The sequence below is a fragment of the Thalassophryne amazonica genome, chromosome 4, assembly GCF_902500255.1.
Source record: "Thalassophryne amazonica chromosome 4, fThaAma1.1, whole genome shotgun sequence".
NCBI classification, from domain to species: Eukaryota; Metazoa; Chordata; class Actinopteri; order Batrachoidiformes; family Batrachoididae; genus Thalassophryne; species Thalassophryne amazonica.
This window is the reverse complement of record NC_047106.1, coordinates 12235813-12257392: the sequence shown is the minus strand read 5'-3', so window position 1 is coordinate 12257392 and position 21580 is coordinate 12235813. Positions and strand designations below refer to the sequence as shown.

At 44.8% G+C, this 21580-nt stretch overlaps 1 protein-coding gene across 4 annotated transcripts in view; it reads left to right on the top strand.

Moving 5' to 3' along the window:
• LOC117509407 (1-phosphatidylinositol 4,5-bisphosphate phosphodiesterase eta-1-like) overlaps positions 1-21580 on the top strand; it is a 277298-nt gene that overhangs the window by 13164 nt on the left and 242554 nt on the right. For all 4 annotated transcript variants that reach the window (XM_034169076.1, XM_034169077.1, XM_034169080.1 and 1 more), the window contains exon 2: positions 11300-11390. In XM_034169076.1, the coding sequence (XP_034024967.1) occupies positions 11312-11390 (79 nt within the window). In that variant the 5' untranslated portion in view covers positions 11300-11311. The remainder of the gene's footprint in view (positions 1-11299; positions 11391-21580) is intronic.

Genomic DNA, 21580 nt, shown 5'->3' with positions numbered 1-21580 from the left:
CTCAGCGCCAGTCGACGTGAATGAACTTTTCACTCTCCGTTGACACCAGGCGAGTGTGAATGTGTGATGTTGTAAGAACTGAAAGTATTAATGCTGCTGTTTGCTGCAATAATTATTTATTGATTCTGCAGCAGGTTTTACTGTGAAGGTTCCAGCGTCATTTTCGAAGATCTTCCTTTAGATGATTCTTAATGTCCGCTGGGACAAAACTTTACATTCGTGGTTTTCGCGATGTTCACCTCCGCACCTGAGGCCCGGTTGCTGCAGGCCGGGAAACATTCATTTGGAAGTTACTTTCCCCCCAGTAGCTGACAGACAGGAAAAACAGATTGTATTCCCCTGAGGTCTGGCCTCTCCAACAGAACAGGAGGTTATCTGGTTACAGCCCCTTAGAGACATTTTATTAAACCTCACGTCTGCTAACACATATTTATATGTCTGCCTCATCTGAAATGTGACTTTGTCTTATTTAATCTGGTAATATTTCCCTCTATGTCCATCGGTGCTAAGGACAAGCTGGAACTACTGCAGGTCTTTGCAAACAAACAAACAAACAAATGCAAATGAATAAATGAAAGAATTAATTAATATAAATAAAAAAATCAAAGAATATTTAAGAAGTGTCTGCTTCTTTGCTAAGTCTTCCAACTTCCACATCCCTTCATATTTTAATAATGATGATGATGATTATTCAACGTTGCGTTATGTCATCAACATCAGAGCTCTGATGGTTCTGAGATGACCTCAAGGAGAGCAGACATCTGTGCAGAACTTTCTGTAGATATGGTCATGAAGGTATTATAAGTTAATGACCTCTGATTTAACCTTGGCCTAACACCTATGGCCTTGGCGTGACCTGTGTTACAAGAGGACGGAAGTTTGATTGAACCTGCTCTTTGCATTTTGAAGATAATGTTGCAGACAGAGAGAAATGGTCATTACAATAACCTCACGCTGCTTTGTAAGCTGATTTATTTATTTATTTTTCAACCTCAATAACTCAAGGTTTCAGATAACTCGTGGTCCGATTTTGTGTTCCTCAACTTGCGCAAGTTAACAGGGTTCACCTGAATTAGCTCTTTAATTTGGGATGTATGTGCATTGTTGTAGTTTTCTTTTTATTATGACCATTTATTATTTTATTATTCAAGTTTATTCTGTACTTTGAGTCCTAAGAAAGTCCCATATAAAATTCCCATATAATATTCATTGTAATTATGAAAATAATAATGAATGTGTTGTGTTGCACTGAATTATAACTTGCAGGACCTCCCAAACTAGTAAAATAAATAAATAAATAAATAAATTTTAAAATGGGACTCATACTCCAGAAAATATGGTATCTCTCTCTCTCTCTCTCTCTCTCTCTCTCTCTCTCTCTCTCTCTCTCTCTCTCTCTCTCTCTCTCTCTCTCTCTCTCTCTATATCCAAACAACCATCCATCCATTTTCTTCTGCTTTATCCGGAGTCGGGTCACGGGGGCAGCAGCTCAAGCAAAGCCACCCAGACCCGATCCACACACACCTCCCCCAGCTCCTCTGGGGGAACCCCAAGGCGTTCCCAAGCCAGCCAAGAGATGTAGTCCCTCCAGCGTGTCCTGGGTCTTCCCGGGGCCTCCTCCCGATGGGACGTGCCCGGAACACCTCTCCAGCAAGGTGTCCAGGGGGCATCCGGAAAAGATGCCCGAGCCACCTCAACTGACTCCTTTCGATGTGGAGGAGCAGCGGCTTGACTCCGAGCTCCTCCCGAGTGACCGAGCTCCTCACCCGATCTCTAAGGGAGCGCCCAGCCACCCTGCGGAGGAAACTCATCTCGGCAGCTTGTACTCGCAATCTCGTTCTTTCAGTCATGAGCCAAATCTTATGACCATAGGTGAGGATCGGAACGTAGATCGATCGGTAAATCGAGAGCTTTGCCCCCCCTACTCAGCTCTCTCTTCACCACGACGGTCCGATACAGCGACCACATCACTGCAGATGCTGCACCAATCCGTCTATCGATCTCACGCTCCATCCGTCCCTCACTCGTGAACAAGACCCCGAGATACTTAAACTCCTCCACTTGAGGCAAGGACACTCCACCGACCTGAAGAAGGCAAAGCACCTTTTTCTGGTCGAGAACCATGGCCTCAGATTTGGAGGTTCTGATTTTCATCCCGGACGCTTCACACACCGCTGCAAACCACCCCAGTGCACGCTGAAGGTCCTGATTTGACGAAGCCAACAGAACCACATCGTCCGCAAACAGCAGAGATGAGATTCTGTGGTTCCCAAACCAGACCCCCTCTACACCCTGACTGCACCTAGAAATTCTGTCCATAAACATAATGAACAGAACTGGTAACAAAGGGCAGCCCTGGCGGAGGCCAACGTGCACTGGAAACAGGTTTGACTTACTACCGGCAATGCGAACCAAGCTCCTGCTGCGATCGTACAGGGACCGGATAGCCCTTAGCAAAGGACCCCGGACCCCGTGTAGAGCTGGTCCAGTGTGCCGCGACCAGGACAAAAAACACACTGCTCCTCCTGAATCCGAGGTTCGACTATCGGTCGAATTCTCCTCTCCAGTACTCTGGAATAGACCTTACCGGGGAGGCTGAGGAGTGTGATCCCCCTGTAGTTGGAACACACCCTCTGGTCCCCCTTCTTAAACAGAGGGATCACCACCCTGGTCTGCCAATCCAGAGGCACTGTCCCCGTACGCCACATGATGTTGCAGAGACGTGTCAACCAAGACAGTCCCACAACATCCAGAGACTTAAGGTACTCAGGACGGATTTCATCCACCCCAGGAGCCTTGCCACCGAGGAGTTTTCTAACCACCTCGGTGACTTCAGCCTGGGTAATGGATGAGTCTGCCTCTGAGTCCCCAGTCTCTGCTTCCTCTTCAGAAGACGTGACGATGGGATTGAGGAGATCCTTGAAGTATTCCTTCCACCGCCCGACAACATCCCCAGTCAGGGTCAACAGCTCCCCACCCGCACCGTAGACAGTGCTGGTGCAGAGCTGCTTCCGCCTCCTGAGGCGTCGGACGGTTTGCCAGAATTTCTTCGAGGCCGACCGATAATCCTCCTCCATGGCCTCCCCGAATTCCTCCCAGACCTGAGTTTTTGCCTCTGCAACTGCACAGGCTGCGGCATGCTTGGCCTGCCGGTACCTGTCAGCTGCCTCTGGGGTCCCACCTACCAACAAAGACAAGTAGGACTCCTTCTTCAGTTTGACGGCATCCCTTACTTCCGGCATCCACCACCGAGTTTGGGGATTGCCGCCATGACAAGCACCAGAGACCTTGTGACCACAGCTACGAGCAGCCACATCGACAATGGAGGTGGAGAACATGGTCCATTCGGACTCCATGTCTCCAACCTCCCCGGGATCTGGGAGAAGCTCTTCAGGAGGTGGGAGTTGAAGACCTCGCTGACAGAGGGTTCCACCAGTCCTTCCCAGCAGACCCTCACGATACGTTTGGGCCTGCCAGGTCTGACCGGCTTCCTCCCCTCCCAGCGGATCCAACTCACCACCAGGTGGTGATCGGTCGACAGCTCAGCCCCTCTCTTCACTCGAGTGTCCGAGACACGTGGCCGAAGGTCAGATGATACGACTACAAAGTCGATCATCGACCTCCAGCTCAGGGTGTCCTGGTGCCACGTGCACTTATGGACACCCTTGTGCTTGAACATGGTGTTCGTGATGGACAAACTGTGACTAGCACAGAAGTCCAACAACTGAACACCACTCGGGTTCAGATCGGGGAGGCTGTGCTTCCCGATCACCCCCCTCCAGGTCTCACTGTTGCCACCCACATGGGTGTTGAAATCCCTCAGGAGAACAATGGAGTCCCCAGTCGGGGTGCTATCTAGTACCCCTCCCAGAGACTCCAAGAAGGTCGGGTACTCTGCACTGCCGCTTGGCCCGTAGGCCGAGACAACAGTGAGAGACCTGTCCCCGACCCGAAGGTGTAGGGACGCGACCCTCTCATTCACCGGGGTGAACTCCAACACATGGTGACTGAGCTGGGGAGCAATAAGCAATGCGACCCCAGCTCTCCGCCTCTCTCCGTGGGCAACGCCAGAAAAGTGGAGCGTCCAGCCCCTCTCCAGGAATTGGGTACCAGAGCCCAAGCTGTGCGTGGAGGTGAGCCCGACTATCTCTAGTCGATATCTCTCAACATATATATATATATATATATATATATATATATACTGTTAGCAAATTTTGTGTTTATGTTTACAAGCAGGGTTTGGTCGGATCTTCTCTTCAGATGCAAACAAGCAGTGCCACCCTAATGCCATAGGTCATGTGTCTTTTCCATTTTGTGTGTGTGTGTTTGCTAAACAAATGGCAGTAACCTTGGAGGCCATAAGACCTCAGCTTTGTAAATGAAAGAAACTGACACAGAAGCTACATGTAACTTCAAAACCACACATGTGTTGAGAGACGGAGAGAGAGAAGGAAGAAGTGTCGGCTTCAGCTACATTCATACAAAATCCTCCCTGCAGGGTTGTGTGAACTTGTGAACATGTTATTTAAGTTTTAGTGTGTATCTCCTGTTAAACAATCATAAAGTAATGGTTTATTTTCTGATATAGTGCATTTCTGTGTGAAAATGCTCTCTCTCTCTCACAAGCCCCATTCACTGCGCACCGAGCTTGACCTTTTTTCTTTGGCAGTTAAATGAATAAAAAATACCTTTTAATGATTTCTGTGGAGGTGTTATAGTGTTAGTGGAGTTGTATAACGTAACTGTAACTGCTACCTAGGAACTGATGGGATTTTATAAACATTGAAGCTGTTATTGATTTGGATTATCAGTCCAATTCTTTACTGAGTCCCGATCAGTTTTATGTGTAGAACAATGTAGATCTACACAGGCTGTTTTCCATGTTGCTCGATGCAGAATTTGCTGTCATGATGTCACATCTTGATAATGTCTGGGTGAACAATTCCAATGAACTGAAAAGTTTAGAACCGACTCTCACCTGGAACCAGTTCTCTATTTTGATCCCTACTGCTGCCCCTTGGGTGACAAAGTTTAATCCTTCAGCTTCACTGCGTGACAGGCGTTTTTTTTGCAATAGTGCCTCCTACAGGACAGTTCCCAGTGCCAGTACAGCCTCCCCTTTGTGATGTCATCAGACAAAGTGTATTTTGTCTGCACGACTGCTTCTTCTTCTTCTTCTTTTGGATGATGACACATATTAACTTTTCACATTACAGATTGCACTTTAAATAAACATCATGCTCCACTAATTACAAGGACTCATATGAGAAGTGAAACATCTTCAGCTCGACCCCAGCAGTGCAGCAGAGGATTAAAGTTTCAGTTCACACATCTACAGATCGATTCTTGTCGACGGTATTCTGCTTGGACAGACTTTGCACTCAATGACACGGGTTGTGCTTTTTGTTGCTACCCTCTTCTCTGCTCCTCCTTAAAGCCGCCGGTGCGCTGTGACTCTGTGCACATTTACAAAGCACGCTAACCTGCACGCTCTGGTGACTTCTGGCCATGTGAGTTGAGTTTTTTTATGGTGGATCTTGTGTAATGTAGCCGCATTATGAGCCGACATGCCGTTAAAGCTGCTCAAACAATGTCTCCAGTCATGCATCTCTGCTCAGCTCCCATCTCTAATTTGGAGTCCGTTAGCAAAACAGTCATTTAGAAACATTATTCTGTAATTAAGCAATAAGCTGCACGGTGATTTCAGAGAAGCTCACAGGTGAAGCCGCGTTCTTTAATCTCTGTGAATTAAAGCCTCAGATGACACTCACAACGTGAAGGCAACACTAAAGTCTTTGAACAAAAAACAAAATGTATAAGTCTGTTCAATGTCTTCTGAAAAATCTTTATTTTGGAAAACTCCACTGAGAGCTGTGCGGTTGTTTTCATTCTGGTCCTGTTCACACACACACACACTTGGACGGTTCACTGGTGCAACTGACAATATTCAACCACTTATCCAGCTCCGGGTCACGGTGGCAGCAGAGCAAGCAGCTCATCCCACACTTCTCTTTCTTTGGCCAAGTTGTGTAACTATTCCAAGGACAGCTGGGAAATACAGTATAATCTCTCCAGAGTGTAATAGGTCTTCCCTGGGGCATTCTCCGGGTTGGCCACGCCTGGAAGACCTCCTTAGTGGAACGACCATGGGGGGCGTCCTCACCAGGTGACTGAACCACCTCAACTGGCTCCTTTCGATGCAAAGAAGCAGCGGCTCTACTCAGAGTCACTCCCGAATAGTCAAACTTCTCACTCTATCCAGGAGTGTAAGCCCAGATACCCGACAGAGGAATCTCATTTCTGCTGCTTCTATCCGCGATCTTATTCTTTCAGTCATTACCCAAAGCTTGTGACCATCCTAGAGGACAGGAGCGTAAATCAACTGGTACATCAAGAGTCTCGCCTTCCAGTGTTGCTGAGCGAATGCCCCACCCCCTCCCCCAACCTGCCTTCACTGCACATGCATCATTTTATTTATTTGTTTATTTGACAGGGACAGTGCAATCAGACATAGAGCAAGCAGTGCCGGATGAAGCCAACAGAACCATATCATCTGCAAAATGCAGAGGTACAACTCTGAGGTCACCAAACTGGACACCCTCCGGTCCCTGACTGTGCTTTGAAATCCTGTTCGTGAATATCATGAACAGGATTGGTGACGAGGGCAGCCCTGCCAGAGTCCAACACCCACCGGCAACAGGTCCGATGTAATACCGAGAATGCAGACACAGTTCCTGCTTTGGTCATATAGAGACCAGATCGCATGTTGCAATGAATCCATTACTCCACATTAGAAATATTATGAGGACTGCTTTCTTCCACTTGCGAAATATAGGGAAGATTTGTCCCATCCTGTCTGTGACTGATGCTGAGACCTTGATTCATGCGTTTGTCTCTTCTTGATTGGACTATTGCAATGTTCTATTTTCTGGTTTACCGCAGTCTAGCATTAGGGGTCTCCAGTTGGTTTGTAATGCTGCTGCCAGACTTTTGACACGAAGCAGAAAGTTTGGCCACATTACACCCATTTTGGCATCTCTTCACTGGCTTCCTGTCCCAGTGAGATCAGATTTTAAGGTTCTGCTACTCTAAGAAATGAAACATACACTCTTAGGCATAAAATGTTAAATTTAGTTAATAAAGTTAAGGCAACTTTTTCCACATAACATTGTCAATTAAGTGCAAAACAATATTGTAGTTGAAATTAATTAAATCAAATGAAACACAATTACATGGGCAGCACGGTGGCTTAGTGGTTAGCAATGTTGCCTCACAGCGAGAAGGATCGTGGGTTAAATTCCCGTGGCCTTTCTGTGTGGAGTTTGTATGTTCTCCCCGTGTTTGTGTGGGTTTCCTCTGGGTGCTCCGGTTTCCTCCCACATCCAAAGACATGCGGGTTACATGGACTGGAATCTTTAAATTGTCTGTAGGTGGGTGTGTGTGTTGGTGTGTCTGTGTTTGTTTTTCTGTTTGTGGCCCTGCGACAGACTGGCGTCCTGTCCTGGGTGTACCCCGCCTCGCGCTCTATGACTGCTGGGATAGGCTCCAGCCCCCCGCGACCCTTAAATAGACTAAGCAGTAGAAGATGAATAAATGAATGAAACACTATTACTTAAATCCCAATATTGTTTTGCACTTAATTGACAATGTTATGTGGAAAACATTACCTTAACTTCATTAATTCAATTCTACATTTTATTTCTTAGAGTTTTTAATTGTTCACGGACTGGCACCTCCCTACCTAGCTGACCTAATTAAACGTACCGGCCCGGGCTTTGCATTCTCAGGGTGCAGGACTACTTTGTGTCCCTAGGGTGAATAAGAAGTCTGCGGGTCACAGAGCTGATGATCTCCCTGCATCAATAAAACAGATTCTGTGGAGACTTTCAAGTCCAGACTTAAGACGCACTTATTTTCCCTTTCATATGGCTAGCATACTGGCATAGTATAGTTCTATGCTTTTCACTCTTTTAGGAGTTTTTTTTTTTTTTTTTGACAACCTTGGTGACTTCCACTAGGGTGATGGCATCACATCCGCCTGAGTCTTCCATCCCTGCCTCCTTGATGGAGGTTATGTCAGTAGGGTTGAGAAGATCCTCAAAGTGTTCTTTCGACTGCCTGACAATATCCTCAGTCCAGTTTAGCAGCTCTCTGCCCCACTACTGAACACAGCCTGGGCTAAGAACTGCCTCCCTTTCATAAGATGCCTGACAGTTTACCAAAACCACTTTGAGGCTGACCGAAAGCCATTTTGTTCATTTCAATTCAATGTATTTTATTTATATAGCACCAAATCACAACAAATCTGCCTCAAGGCCCCCCCCCCCGAGCTAGCACACAGGCGACAGTGGGAAAGAAAAACTCCCTCTGATGATAATGAGGAAGAAACCTCAAGTAGGCCAGACCCAGATGGGTGACCCTCTGCTGAGGCCATTCTAACAGTTACAAGGTTTGTACAAAGTTTTGCAGGGGAGGTGATTGTCTAGTGGTTAAATGTTGGACTTCAGACCAGAGGAACCTCAGTTCAAAGCGCCCAGCCAGGCTGGAAAATCACAAAGGGCCTGTGGGTAAGGCCCTCAATCCTCTAGTTGCTCAGAATCAGGAAACAGAAAAAACATAATAGCATTAAAAACAAAGTGCATTTTTGAGGTGAACACGCAACTTGTTCTTTGTTTTAACTTTGGGTTCGTCCTCTTTATGAAACTTGGCCACAGCATAAAGGAAGCATGTTTCTTCGAACAGCATGTGTTTAACGTCATCATTGTTGTGTTGTGCACTTCATGGCCACCACACCTATAAAATGCGGAGGCTCCCGCAAAACCGAATTATGATCTGGATGGTTTTTATTTTTTAATGCCAAATGCATTTTTGTCAGTAATGACACACTGTCACAGCACAGCCTGATGACAAACTGAGGAATCTGTGTGTGTGTGTGTGTGTGTGTGTGTGTGTGTGTGGGTGTGTGGGTGGGGTGGGGTCGGGGTGGGGGGCAAGGATGTCACAAGCCTGCATGCTTGAAAGTCAGGTTGTGCTTTCACCTCAAAGACATTTGACCCTGGAGGGTTCACGTGGACCAGACACACAGACATAATCCTCACTGCAGATGACCCCAGAGACCCCGAACTGGTCAGGATCTCTGCGTGTCCTCCTAGCCAAGAGAAATAAATCAGAGATAAGAGATGAGAACAACAGGTGGGAAAACTCTGCACAGCAGTACCAATGAAGAAGTGACAAGAAAGACCTGGAAAAATAGAAATCTAGGAATAATGATGAGGAGAAGCGAAACAGAAATAAATGAGACAGTGAATAAATAACATCTGGATCATCATGACGCTGAGAAGGATAAATGTTTGGAAACACAAGGATCAAAGTAAAGTTTCATGGAACAAATGTCAGGCGCCCACATGGGAAAAAAACAAACAAAAAACAAAAAACAGTTAGGCACCAATATGGAAAAGTCAGGTGCCCATATAGAAAAAAAAAAAAGGTCAGGCGCCCATATAGACACATAAAAAAAAGGTCAGGCGCCCATATAGACAAAAAAAAAAAAAAAAAAGTCAGGCGCCCATATAGACAAAAAAAAAAAAAAAAAAGAAAGTCAGGTGCCCATATAGACAAAAAAAAGTCACACGCCCATATAGACAAAAAAAAAAAAAAAGTCAGGCGCCCATATAGACAAAAAAGAAAAAAAATGAAAAAGAAAGTCAGGTGCCCATATAGACAAAAAAAAAAAAAAAGTCACACGCCCATATAGACAAAAAAAAAAAAAAAAAAGGTCAGGCACCCATATCGACAAAAAAAAAAAAAAAAAAAAAAAAGGTCAGGCACCCATATAGACACATAAAAAAAAGGTCAGGCGCCCATATAGACACATAAAAAAAAGGTCAGGCGCCCATATAGACACAAAAAAAAGGTCAGGCGCCCATATAGACAAAAAAAAAAAAAAAAAGTCAGGTGCCCATATAGACAAAAAAAAAGTCACATGCCCATATAGACAAAAAAAAAAAAAAAAAAAAAAGGTCAGGCACCCATATCGACAAAAAAAAAAAAAAAAAAAAAAAGGTCAGGCACCCATATCGAAAAAAAAAAAAAAAAACGTCAGGCGCCCATATAGACAAAAAAAAAAAAAAAAAGAAAGTCAGGTGCCCATATAGACAAAAAAAAGTCACACGCCCATATAGACAAAAAAAAAAAAAAAAAAAAACGTCAGGCGCCCATATGAAAAAAAAAAAAAAAAAGGTCAGGCGCCCATATGAAAAAAAAGTCACTCATTTACACTCAAATGTTCCTTGAGAATAAGAAGATGAATGTCAGCACCTTTTAAAACAAATACTGACCTTTACCAGCATTTACTTCTTCAACAGTTAAATAAAACCAACTACATTTTCTCTATATTTTCTCCATATATTCTAGATTATTATTATTTATCCTGTTTGTATTTCTCAATGAAAATCTAATTTGTTTGAAAATTTTAGTACTTAGTAATTCTAAAGCCCAAACATTAACTAAATATCTGTGTTTATATATAATATAAAACTTTTCTTTCAGTAAAATTTAGGCCCAAATTGGTTTTAGACTTCTGTGATGTACGTAGGTCACAGCTGCTTGCTGTTTGAGACACGCCCACTGAGCTGGTCTGTGCTCTGTGGGACACGGAGACGTGTGCCGATGCTGGCAGGTTTAGTTGCTTTTTCATCTTCAAGAGAGATTTGTGACCCTGAATAATGGTCAGTATCAAATGTGAGACTTGTTTTTGGAAACATCTTTATCTCCAGCCTGGCTGCAGTTCTGTAGCACTTTTCCCTCAAAAGCGCTTTACAGTGATCCCTCACACACTGACGTCAGCATTCTGTCATGCAAGGTGTCCAACTGCACCTTAGGCATTTAGACTTCCTGCCTGTTTGACAGGAAATTGAACCAAGGACCCTCTGTCTCTGTAATTTCCAGGCCACAGGGTATTCTGATGGTGTCCCACAGCTGAAGCATGCGGGTACATCAACAGGAAGTCCACAACAAATCTCCCTGCAGACAGTTTCACATGACTCTCTGAGCCCGTCCTCACCGGCCGCTTACTGGATGATGTCAACATCTATGTCATGTACAAAGGCCTCAGGTCTCCACTCACCCTGACAGTGGAAATACCAGATATCCGGATCAGAGGAACCAGATCTAATACAAAATTATGTTTAATTTTGACTGAATGCTGTACAGATTCAGATGCTGCCAAATGTTTCAAGTCAACAACAACAACAACAACAACAACAAGAGCCTCATTTAACATTTGGCCTTGAATCCACAGGTTGTCTTCACCATGAGCTCCTGGGTGCTGAACAAGAAAGGAGAGCCGCAGTACCGTCGGCACTTCCTGACAGACAATAGGATATTTCACGGTGAGGACCTCAGACACACACACACACACACACACACACACACACACACACACACACACACACACACACACACACACACACACACACACACACACACACACACACACACACACACACACACACACACACACGCACACAGAGTGCATCATGCTGTTGTACATCACATGGGTGAACAGCAGAGGGAGACTCGTCTGCACATTTGAGATCAATGATCTGGTTTTCCCAGCTGATCATGTTATAATAAAACCTGCTTCCTTTCTGGATTTCTGTGAAGCTCAGAATCATTCTTGACGTGTTGCTTTGTTTTCATCCTAAACACACAAACACACACACAGGGAGTCTATGTGTGTGTGTTGATTTGAGCTATACATGATTATATAAATATAAACTGCCAATTGTTTATGTCTGGAGAAGCAGTCAGGAGGGAAATATTGAAATTTACATTTATGCATTTGGTAAATGCTTTAATGCAAAGTGACGTCCAAACACATTCACACGCTGAGATCAGCAGCTTCCACACTGAGCACCAGGAGCTATTTAATATTCAGTGTCTTGCTCAAGGACACTTCAACAAACACAAGACTATGTGGACAAAGTCACTTGTATGCATGTGACACAAGCTAGAATAGAAGTGACTCAGTTAATGCTTATTATCATTATTAAACCATTTCAGTGTTGCAGAATAATCAGGACACTCATTATGACTAATTATCTCATGTGCAAAGGCTTTGTGTCTGTCCATCCGTCTGTCTGTGCTCAACATAAGTCCAGTTCTATTACTGCCAGAGTCTTCAAATTCACAGAGAACATTGTTGGGACACAGACCTTGGACAACTTCAAAGGTGGCTAACGACCTATTTTAGGAGGTCAACAGGTTACATTCTGGTTCCTATATATGTTATGACTCATGCAAATCTGCTTTTTTTGGTGGGGGGAGGGAGGGGGTGACAGCCAATCAGAGTAGAGAGGCACTATGACGTCACTGGTTGGCCTACCACTGGTTGCTAATTCAGCATGGTGGAATCCACTCCGAAACCGCTACGTTTCTGAGTAAATCTAACATGTTTTTCATATACGAGGTCTATTCGATAATAAACCGACCCTGTTATTTTTTTTTTTAACTATATGGATTTGAATGACGTGCGATTACACCAATCATGCTTGAACCCTCATGCACATGCGTGAGTTTTTTCACGCATGTCGGTGACGTAATTTCCCTGTGGGCAGGCCTTGAGTGAGATGTGGTCCCGCCCTCTCGGCTGAATTCCTTTGTTTCACACGCTGCTCAAGACGGCGCGCGTTGCTTTATCAACATTTTTTCTGGACCTGTGAGGAATATCCGAGTGGACACTATTCGAGAAATTAAGCTGGTTTTTGGTGAAAAGTTTAACGGCTGATGAGAGATTATGGGGTGTTTCTGTCGCTGTAAGGACTTCCCACGGAGCGGGACGTCGTGCAGCGCTTCCAGGTGCCGTCGTCGGCCTGTTTCGACCTGAAAACATCCTAATTTAAGGCTTAATTCACCCAGGACGTCGTGAGAGAACAGAGAAGATTCAGAAGAGGCCGGCATGAGGACTTTATGCAGACATTCCACTAAGGACATTTTTTAATGAAAGACGTGCGCGCAAATTCGCCGAGTCGTTTCCGTGACGACTCGGCAAATCTGTGTGCGCCGCGACAGGAAAAACACCTCCGTGTTGAAAACCATTTGTAAAATTCAGGCGGCTTTTGATGGCTTTCAACAAGTGAGTAACTGAGAAATTGTTTAACAGCTTGGGCATGTTCCAACTTGCCCATTAAGGTTTCCTGTCGCGACCCCCCGCGGTCGGGTCCGGCCCGGCATGCGACTCTGCCCGCACGTTCTTTCATTACAAAATGTCCGTTAACAATGGAATGTCTGAATAAACTCCTCATGCCGACTTCTTCTGAAAGTTCTCTGTTCTCTGACGACTTACTGGGTCAACAGAGCCTGAAATGTGGAAGTTTTCAACTTGAAACGGCGAGACGCTGCCGCCTTGAAGCGCAGATCGCCGTGAGGCGCTGTGGGCGGTCCTTACGGCGACACTACCAGACCAAAATCTCTCATCAGCCGTTAAAATTTTTACCGAAAACCAGCTGAATTTATCGAATGGTGTCCACTCAGTTGTGCCTTACAGTTTTGAAAAAAGTTTGATCAAACAAAGCAGCAGTCTCTGAGCCATTCCTAAACAATGAAAAAACGACGAGAGGGTGGGCCACTCCTCACTCAAAGACTGCCCACAGGCGAATGACGTAACCGACAGGCGTGAAAAAACTCTCGCATGCCCACGAGGGTTCAAGCATGTCTGATGTAATCACATGTGATTCAAATCCGTATTTCATTTTGCTGTAGTTCTTTATCGTTTGCTTAGTGTTTGTAACATTAGTGTTTAGTTTGACTTCGTTCAACCAGCTGAATGTTTTCACACAGTATAGAAGCCGGTTTGTGAGGGCTGCAGTGGAGGAGAGATGCAGCTGCTTCCTCCATGGTGATGCTGGTGTGTGGTGTGGGGCTTCTGCCACTCTGTGTGATGTGGCAAGTGCTGCTGCGGTCATGCTGTGGTGCTGGCCGGCAAGGAAGAATTTCTCGGCCTCCTGTGTCAGCGCACGATAGTCCGTGATTGTAGTGTTGTTCCAGTGCTGCGCACACCTGAGGACAGAGTTGCTGCACAAAAAGTCTGGCCGGTGTGCATTATTTTGTCCATGAACTCTGAAGGGCTTGCTGTCCTCCAGCCCATGCAGAGAGAAGAGCCTGCTGGCCCTTTCAGTCTGACAGTTCAAACGTTTTGAGGAAGTGATCCTTGATCGCTGCGTATTTGTTCGCATATTTTTATATTTCACATGTAATAACATTTCGTGTCATCTGTGGTGATCTGTCAGAGCAAACTGCACCTTAGTTTGTGCAAACTAGGCAGCAGTTTACAGCCGCATGACTTTGAGCATCAGCGTGAAAAAGCTGGTGAGTGTGGCGTGGGGCTTCTGCCACTGTGTGTGATGTGGCTAGTGCTGCTGCGGCCATGCTTTGGTGCTGACCGGCAAGAATGAATTTCTTGGCCTCCTCTGTCAGCACACGATAGTCCGTGATTGTAGTGTTGTTCCAGTACTGCGTGCACCTGAGGAGAGAGTTGCTGCACAAAAAGTCTGGCCGGTGTGCATTATTTTTCCATGAACTCTGAAGGGCTTGCTGTCCTCCAGCCCATGCAGAGAGAAGAGCCTGCTGGCTCTTTCAGTCTGACAGTTCAAATGTTTTGAGGAAGTGATCCTTGATTGCTGCGTATTTGTTTGCATATTTATATTATATTATAATATTATATTATATTTATTATATTTATATTTATGGAGTTCCACAAGGTTCTGTGCTAGGACCAATTTTATTCACTTTATACATGCTTCCCTTGGGCAGTATTATTAGACGGTATTGCTTAAATTTTCATTGTTACGCAGATGATACCCAGCTTTATCTATCCATGAAGCCAGAGGATACGCACCAATTAGCTAAACTGCAGGATTGTCTTACAGACATAAAGACATGGATGACCTCTAATTTCCTGCTTTTAAACTCAGATAAAACTGAAGTTATTGTACTTGGCCCCACAAATCTTAGAAGCATGGTGTCTAACCAGATCGTTACTCTGGATGGCATTTCCCTGATCTCTAGTAATACTGTGAGAAATCTTGGAGTTATTTTTGATCAGGATATGTCATTCAAAGCGCATATTAAACAAATATGTAGGACTGCCTTTTTGCATTTACGCAATATCTCTAAAATCAGAAAGGTCTTGTCTCAGAGTGATGCTGAAAAACTAATTCATGCATTTATTTCCTCTAGGCTGGACTATTGTAATTCATTATTATCAGGTTGTCCTAAAAGTTCCCTAAAAAGCCTTCAGTTGGTTCAGAATGCTGCAGCTAGAGTACTGACGGGGACTAGCAGGAGAGAGCATATCTCACCCGTGTTGGCCTCCCTTCATTGGCTTCCTGTTAATGCTAGAATAGAATTTAAAATTCTTCTTCTTACTTATAAGGTTTTGAATAATCAGGTCCCATCTTATCTTAGGGACCTCGTAGTACCATATTACCCCATTAGAGCGCTTCGCTCTCAGACTGCGGGCTTACTTGTAGTTCCTAGGGTTTGTAAGAGTAGAATGGGAGGCAGAGCCTTCAGCTTTCAGGCTCCTCTCCTGTGGAACCAGCTCCCAATTCAGATCAGGGAGACAGATACCCTCTCTACTTTTAAGATTAGGCTTAAAACTTTCCTTTTCGCTAAGGCTTATAGTTAGGGCTGGATCGGGTGACCCTGGACCATCCCTTGGTTATGTTGCTTTAGACGTAGACTGTGTTTCATAATTATTGTATGGCCTTGCCTTGCAATGTGGAGCGCCTTGGGGCAACTGTTTGTTGTGATTTGGCGCTATACAAGAAAAAAGTTGATTGATTGATTGATATTTTTATATTTCACATGTAATAACATTTCATGTCATCTGTGGTGATCTCTCAGAGAAAACTGCACCTCAGTTTGTGCAAACCAGGCAGCAGTTTACAGACGCATGACTTTGAACATCAGTGCGCAAAAGCTCCAGCAGCAGTGAACATTTGCGTGTGAACAGCTTTGATTGGTGATCAGAAACAGCACTATCTCCCTCTCTCTCTCCCCTCCTTTCCCCTTCTCTCTCTCTCCCTCTCTCTCTCTCTCTCTCTCTCTCGCTCACTCTCTCTCTCCCTCTGTCTCGCTCTCAATGCTGAAATGACGGGAAGTTTTAAGTTTGCTTGTGACTTTAAATGGCAATATTTTCTACTTTTTTTTTGGGGGGGGGGGGGGCACAGAAGGACTCTGAACTTTCCAATCTGATGTTCCCAACCCTGACAAGGAGGCAGTGTGTCCTGCTATACATGACGAAGGCAGGAGTGCAGAGAGGGCTACACATGACAGAATTCATACATTAATAGCAAACATGTGCAGTAGACCTCTTCAAATGAGACCTTTTTTATCAAACTTATGCAAACTGCTATTATTCCCATTCTCCAAGGTCTAAATTAACTAAATATACCAGTTACTTTGATCCTGGACCTTGGCTATGCCTGCCTCAAGAGCCATGTAGTTTTATTGTTGACGTTTTTCAAAAACGCTGCAAAATTCGGGATATTATGTCCTTGTTTTCTTTGTAGCTTCCCAGAGGTTGATGCTATAGCATTGAAAGTGGTACCAAATGAAAGCTAATAAAAGTTGCTTGCATATGGTGTCAAACACATGAACACCTGTGTAAATTTTAACTAATTTTAATGCACAAACATACATATTTTTGATGCTTGGAAAGGATGACATCATATAATCCATAACTTTATCTCAAAAATGTTACTCTATAGTCTATACAGCTTTACTCTATAAATATGTGTTGTGCAATTGAAGTTTTTTCTAAGTGATGGTTTTGATATAGCATACAAACATATTAAGTTAGTACTAAGTAGCAGTCAAAATGGGAGGCTGTGTTCAGCAATGTCAAGAGTCCTGTCAACCCGATGTTCAAGAATGTGAAAGAGAAGTCGGACAAGTTGGATAAGGACTGCCCAAGAGTTCTGGGCCTAGTTGAACAAGACTTGAAACAGAAGAAGGATTCAAGGATTCAAGGATTCAAAAGAATTTTATTGTCATATGCACAAAGGAACATGTTCCCTGCACAATGAAATGTGATTACTGCATTTAACCCATCCTAATTGCCAGTTAGGAGCAGAAGTCACCTTTAGGCGCCTGGGGACCAGCTCCAGATGTTTATCCCTGCCTTATGGTCATCAGCAGGGCTGAGCAAACCTTGACCGGCCTCATGACGAAGCCGGCCCGGTACATGAACACATAAAAAAGCACACACAAGGTAAAAACTTGGGAAAGAAAAACCTTCATTGCTGCTGCATTGAATCACGCAGCAGCAAAGCAGGAAAAACCCATCAGCACAATAAACAATGATCACACACAACAACAGGACGAGAGACAACGACCGAGATTTGTAAGAGTCCAGTTATCAGACAGAACACCCAGAGGCCGCCTTTAGGCGCCATCAGCGGCCTTGTTTGACCAATCTGGAGGGAGGAGGGGCCCAGCCCTGAACAGTCCACTGTCCACAGTCAACGTCAGAGCTGGAGAAGCTGAGGGCGGGGGGAGACGAGGGGGGTGAGGCATGAGCGTTGCTCCTCTCCAGGAGGTTTTTATCACAGTGGCCTTGAAGTGCTGTGTTTTGGGAAGCCAAATGAAAATCCAGATTAGCAGATGCCTGAAAGGTTCCACAGTCTGAGACAGACAGAGTGGCTTCCAATACATCTGAATTAAGAGAGGAGATGTGGTCATCACAAACAATCAATGCAGTTTCCCAGCGCAGCAATCTTCTCGGAGATGGTATCCAACGCGTGGTTAACATCCGCCGACTGAGCTGACACTGTCCTTCCAATTGAATCAATCATGTGGGGCAGCCTGGATGGGCCAATTAGTGCCGCTTCCACTTTCTTAATTTTCCAGTAAACCAGCGCTATGCCCGCTCCACACAGCAGAAACCCGGTCACCACCATGCCAAATATATACACATCTTCGACGTCCTCCACAGACAGTGTGTAAAGGCACATGACCTGCCATTTCCTCCAACTGTCCATCACACAGCCCATCACATGCGTCCCAGCAGGACAGGTCCGGTCCTCTGCCCCCGAGTGTCTTGTAGAAAAAAATAGTGTCAATTGCATTCAGAGACCACTTTAACAGATCCATTTTTGCTGTTTCCAGAAGAGCAAAGCTGCAGCCTCACAGACAACACGCCACAGAAGCAGGAAAGATAAGGAGGGAGGGAGGGAGAAAAATGCGACCGTCTCGGCCGAGAGCAAGAAGGCAAAAAAACAAAAAAAAAACAAAAAAAAAAGAAGACAAGCACAATTGCAGTTGTAAGCAATTTCCTTGAGGAAGCAAGTCCGAGGGCAGATTACAGAGAGGTGGCAGAGCTGTGCCTGATCCTCCTTGGTGAGAAACCTCTTCGAGGTATCCACTGGGCCAAGCCAGGTGCCATTCACCAGGCCTGCTGGATGGCCAGGAACATTTACTGTATGAAGATGCTCATGTTTTCCAAGGAACTCAAATACAACAAGGACACTATCTTCAAGCTGGAGAGGATGAACAAGTTCCTGGCCTTATTCTACACCAGCCACTGGGTGACCACCACATCTGCTGTTGACGATCCTATCCATGACCTCCAGCTTATGAAGGACATGCTGCAATACAAGCAGCATGACTATGAACTGGCGACCTCTGTTCTCAAGAAAATGAACAACCACCGCTGGTATCTGACCCAGGAACTGGTGACATTCACCTTGTTCAGCTCACATGACAGCATGACCAAGTCTGCAAGGGAGAAGCTCGCAGTCAAGCTGTCAAAAACAGAGAAACCTGATAGCTACAGGAAAGGCAAGCCAGTGTTTCCTGTCATCAACGCAGCTACAGTTCTCACAGACCTGGTAGGGCCAGATTCTCACTTTCTGTTTGATGCTCTTGGGGTGGAATGTGACTGGCTCACTACTCCTGCTGACACATGGGAAGACAATGACAGCTACAGGAATGCACAGACGTTTGTGAGGTCAGTGAAAGTGACCAATGATGTGGCTGAGAGAGGTGTGAAAATGATGAGTGACTTCGCGACTCAAATCACAACTGACCCAGAGCAGAGAAGCTGCTTACTACAAGTTGTGGAGTACCACAGGAACAAATGTGACAGTTTCAAGAAAGCCACATTGAACAAGTGACAATACATGTATTAGTGACATCCTATCTGATAGTTTCTTACACAATATTTGTGTCAGTGTGTACTGTATTGTGTCAACACATTGTCAAATCAAATCAAATCAATTTTATTTATATAGCGCCAAATCACAACAAACAGTTGCCCCAAGGCGCTTTATATTGTAAGGCAAAGCCATACAATAATTACGGAAAAACCCCAACGGACAAAACGACCCCCTGTGAGCAAGCACTTGGCGACAGTGGGAAGGAAAAACTCCCTTTTAACAGGAAGAAACCTCCAGCAGAACCAGGCTCAGGGATTGGCAGTAGCTACTAGCTCTTAGCCGATTTAGCATGGTGGCTTCTCCTGTCTCTCCCGCACTTTTCTGCTCTGGGTGTGAAATGTTTAGTTATTCCTCGGCCTCCTTTAGCAGTAACGGTACTTGTAATAAGTGTAGCTTATTCGTAGCTTTGGAGGCCAGGCTGGGCGAATTGGAGACTCGGCTCCGCACCGTGGAAAATTCTACAGCTAGCCAGGCCCCTGTAGTCGGTGCAGACCAAGGTAGCTTAGCCGCCGTTAGTTACCCCCTGGCAGATCCCGAGCAGCTGGGAAAGCAGGCTGACTGGGTGACTGTGAGGAGGAAGCGTAGCCCTAAACAGAAGCCCCGTGTACACCGCCAACCCGTTCACATCTCTAACCGTTTTTCCCCACTCGACGACACACCCGCCGAGGATCAAACTCTGGTTATTGGCGACTCTGTTTTGCGAAATGTGAAGTTAGCGACACCAGCAACCATAGTCAATTGTCTTCCGGGGGCCAGAGCAGGCGACATTGAAGGAAATTTGAAACTGCTGGCTAAGGCTAAGCGTAAATTTGGCAAGATTGTAATTCACGTCGGCAGTAATGACACCCGGTTACGCCAATCGGAGGTCACTAAAATTAACATTAAATCGGTGTGTAACTTTGCAAAAACAATGTCGGACTCTGTAGTTTTCTCTGGGCCCCTCCCCAATCAGCATGTTCTCCTTGAATTGCTGGCTGTCTGAGTGGTGTCCAAAAAATGAGGTGGGCTTCATAGATAATTGGCAAAGCTTCTGGGGAAAACCTGGTCTTGTTAGGAGAGACGGCATCCATCCCACTTTGGATGGAGCAGCTCTCATTTCTAGAAATCTGGCCAATTTTCTTAAATCCTCCAAACCGTGACTATCCAGGGTTGGGACCAGGAAGGAGAGTTGTAGTCTTACACACCTCTCTGCAGCTTCTCTCCCCCTGCCATCCCCTCATTACCCCATCCCCGTAGAGACGGTGCCTGCTCCCAAACTACCAATAACCAGCAAAAATCTATTTAAGCATAAAAATTCAAAAAGAAAAAATAATATAGCACCTTCAACTGCACCACAGACTAAAACAGTTAAATGTGGTCTATTAAACATTAGGTCTCTCTCTTCTAAGTCCCTGTTGGTAAATGATATAATAATTGATCAACATATTGATTTATTCTGCCTTACAGAAACCTGGTTACAGCAGGATGAATATGTTAGTTTAAATGAGTCAACACCCCCGAGTCACACTAACTGTCAGAATGCTCGTAGCACGGGCCGGGGCGGAGGATTAGCAGCAATCTTCCATTCCAGCTTATTAATTAATCAAAAACCCAGACAGAGCTTTAATTCATTTGAAAGCTTGACTCTTAGTCTTGTCCATCCAAATTGGAAGTCCCAAAAACCAGTTTTATTTGTTATTATCTATCGTCCACCTGGTCGTTACTGTGAGTTTCTCTGTGAATTTTCAGACCTTTTGTCTGACTTAGTGCTTAGCTCAGATAAGATAATTATAGTGGGCGATTTTAACATCCACACAGATGCTGAGAATGACAGCCTCAACACTGCATTTAATCTATTATTAGACTCTAATGGCTTTGCTCAAAAAGTAAATGAGTCCACCCACCACTTTAATCATATCTTAGATCTTGTTCTGACTTATGGTATGGAAATAGAAGACTTAACAGTATTCCCTGAAAACTCCCTTCTGTCTGATCATTTCTTAATAACATTTACATTTACTCTGATGACACTAGAAGTCTTTCAGAAAGCGCTGTAACTAGGTTTAAGGATATGATTCCTTCTTTATGTTCTCTAATGCCATATACCAACACAGTGCAGAGTAGCTACCTAAACTCTGTAAGTGAGATAGAGTATCTCGTCAATAGTTTTACATCCTCATTGAAGACAACTTTGGATGCTGTAGCTCCTCTAAAAAAGAGAGCTTTAAATCAGAAGTGCCTGACTCCGTGGTATAACTCACAAACTCGTAGCTTAAAGCAGATAACCCGTAAGTTGGAGAGGAAATGGCGTCTCACTAATTTAGAAGATCTTCACTTAGCCTGGAAAAAGAGTCTGTTGCTCTATAAAAAAGCCCTCCGTA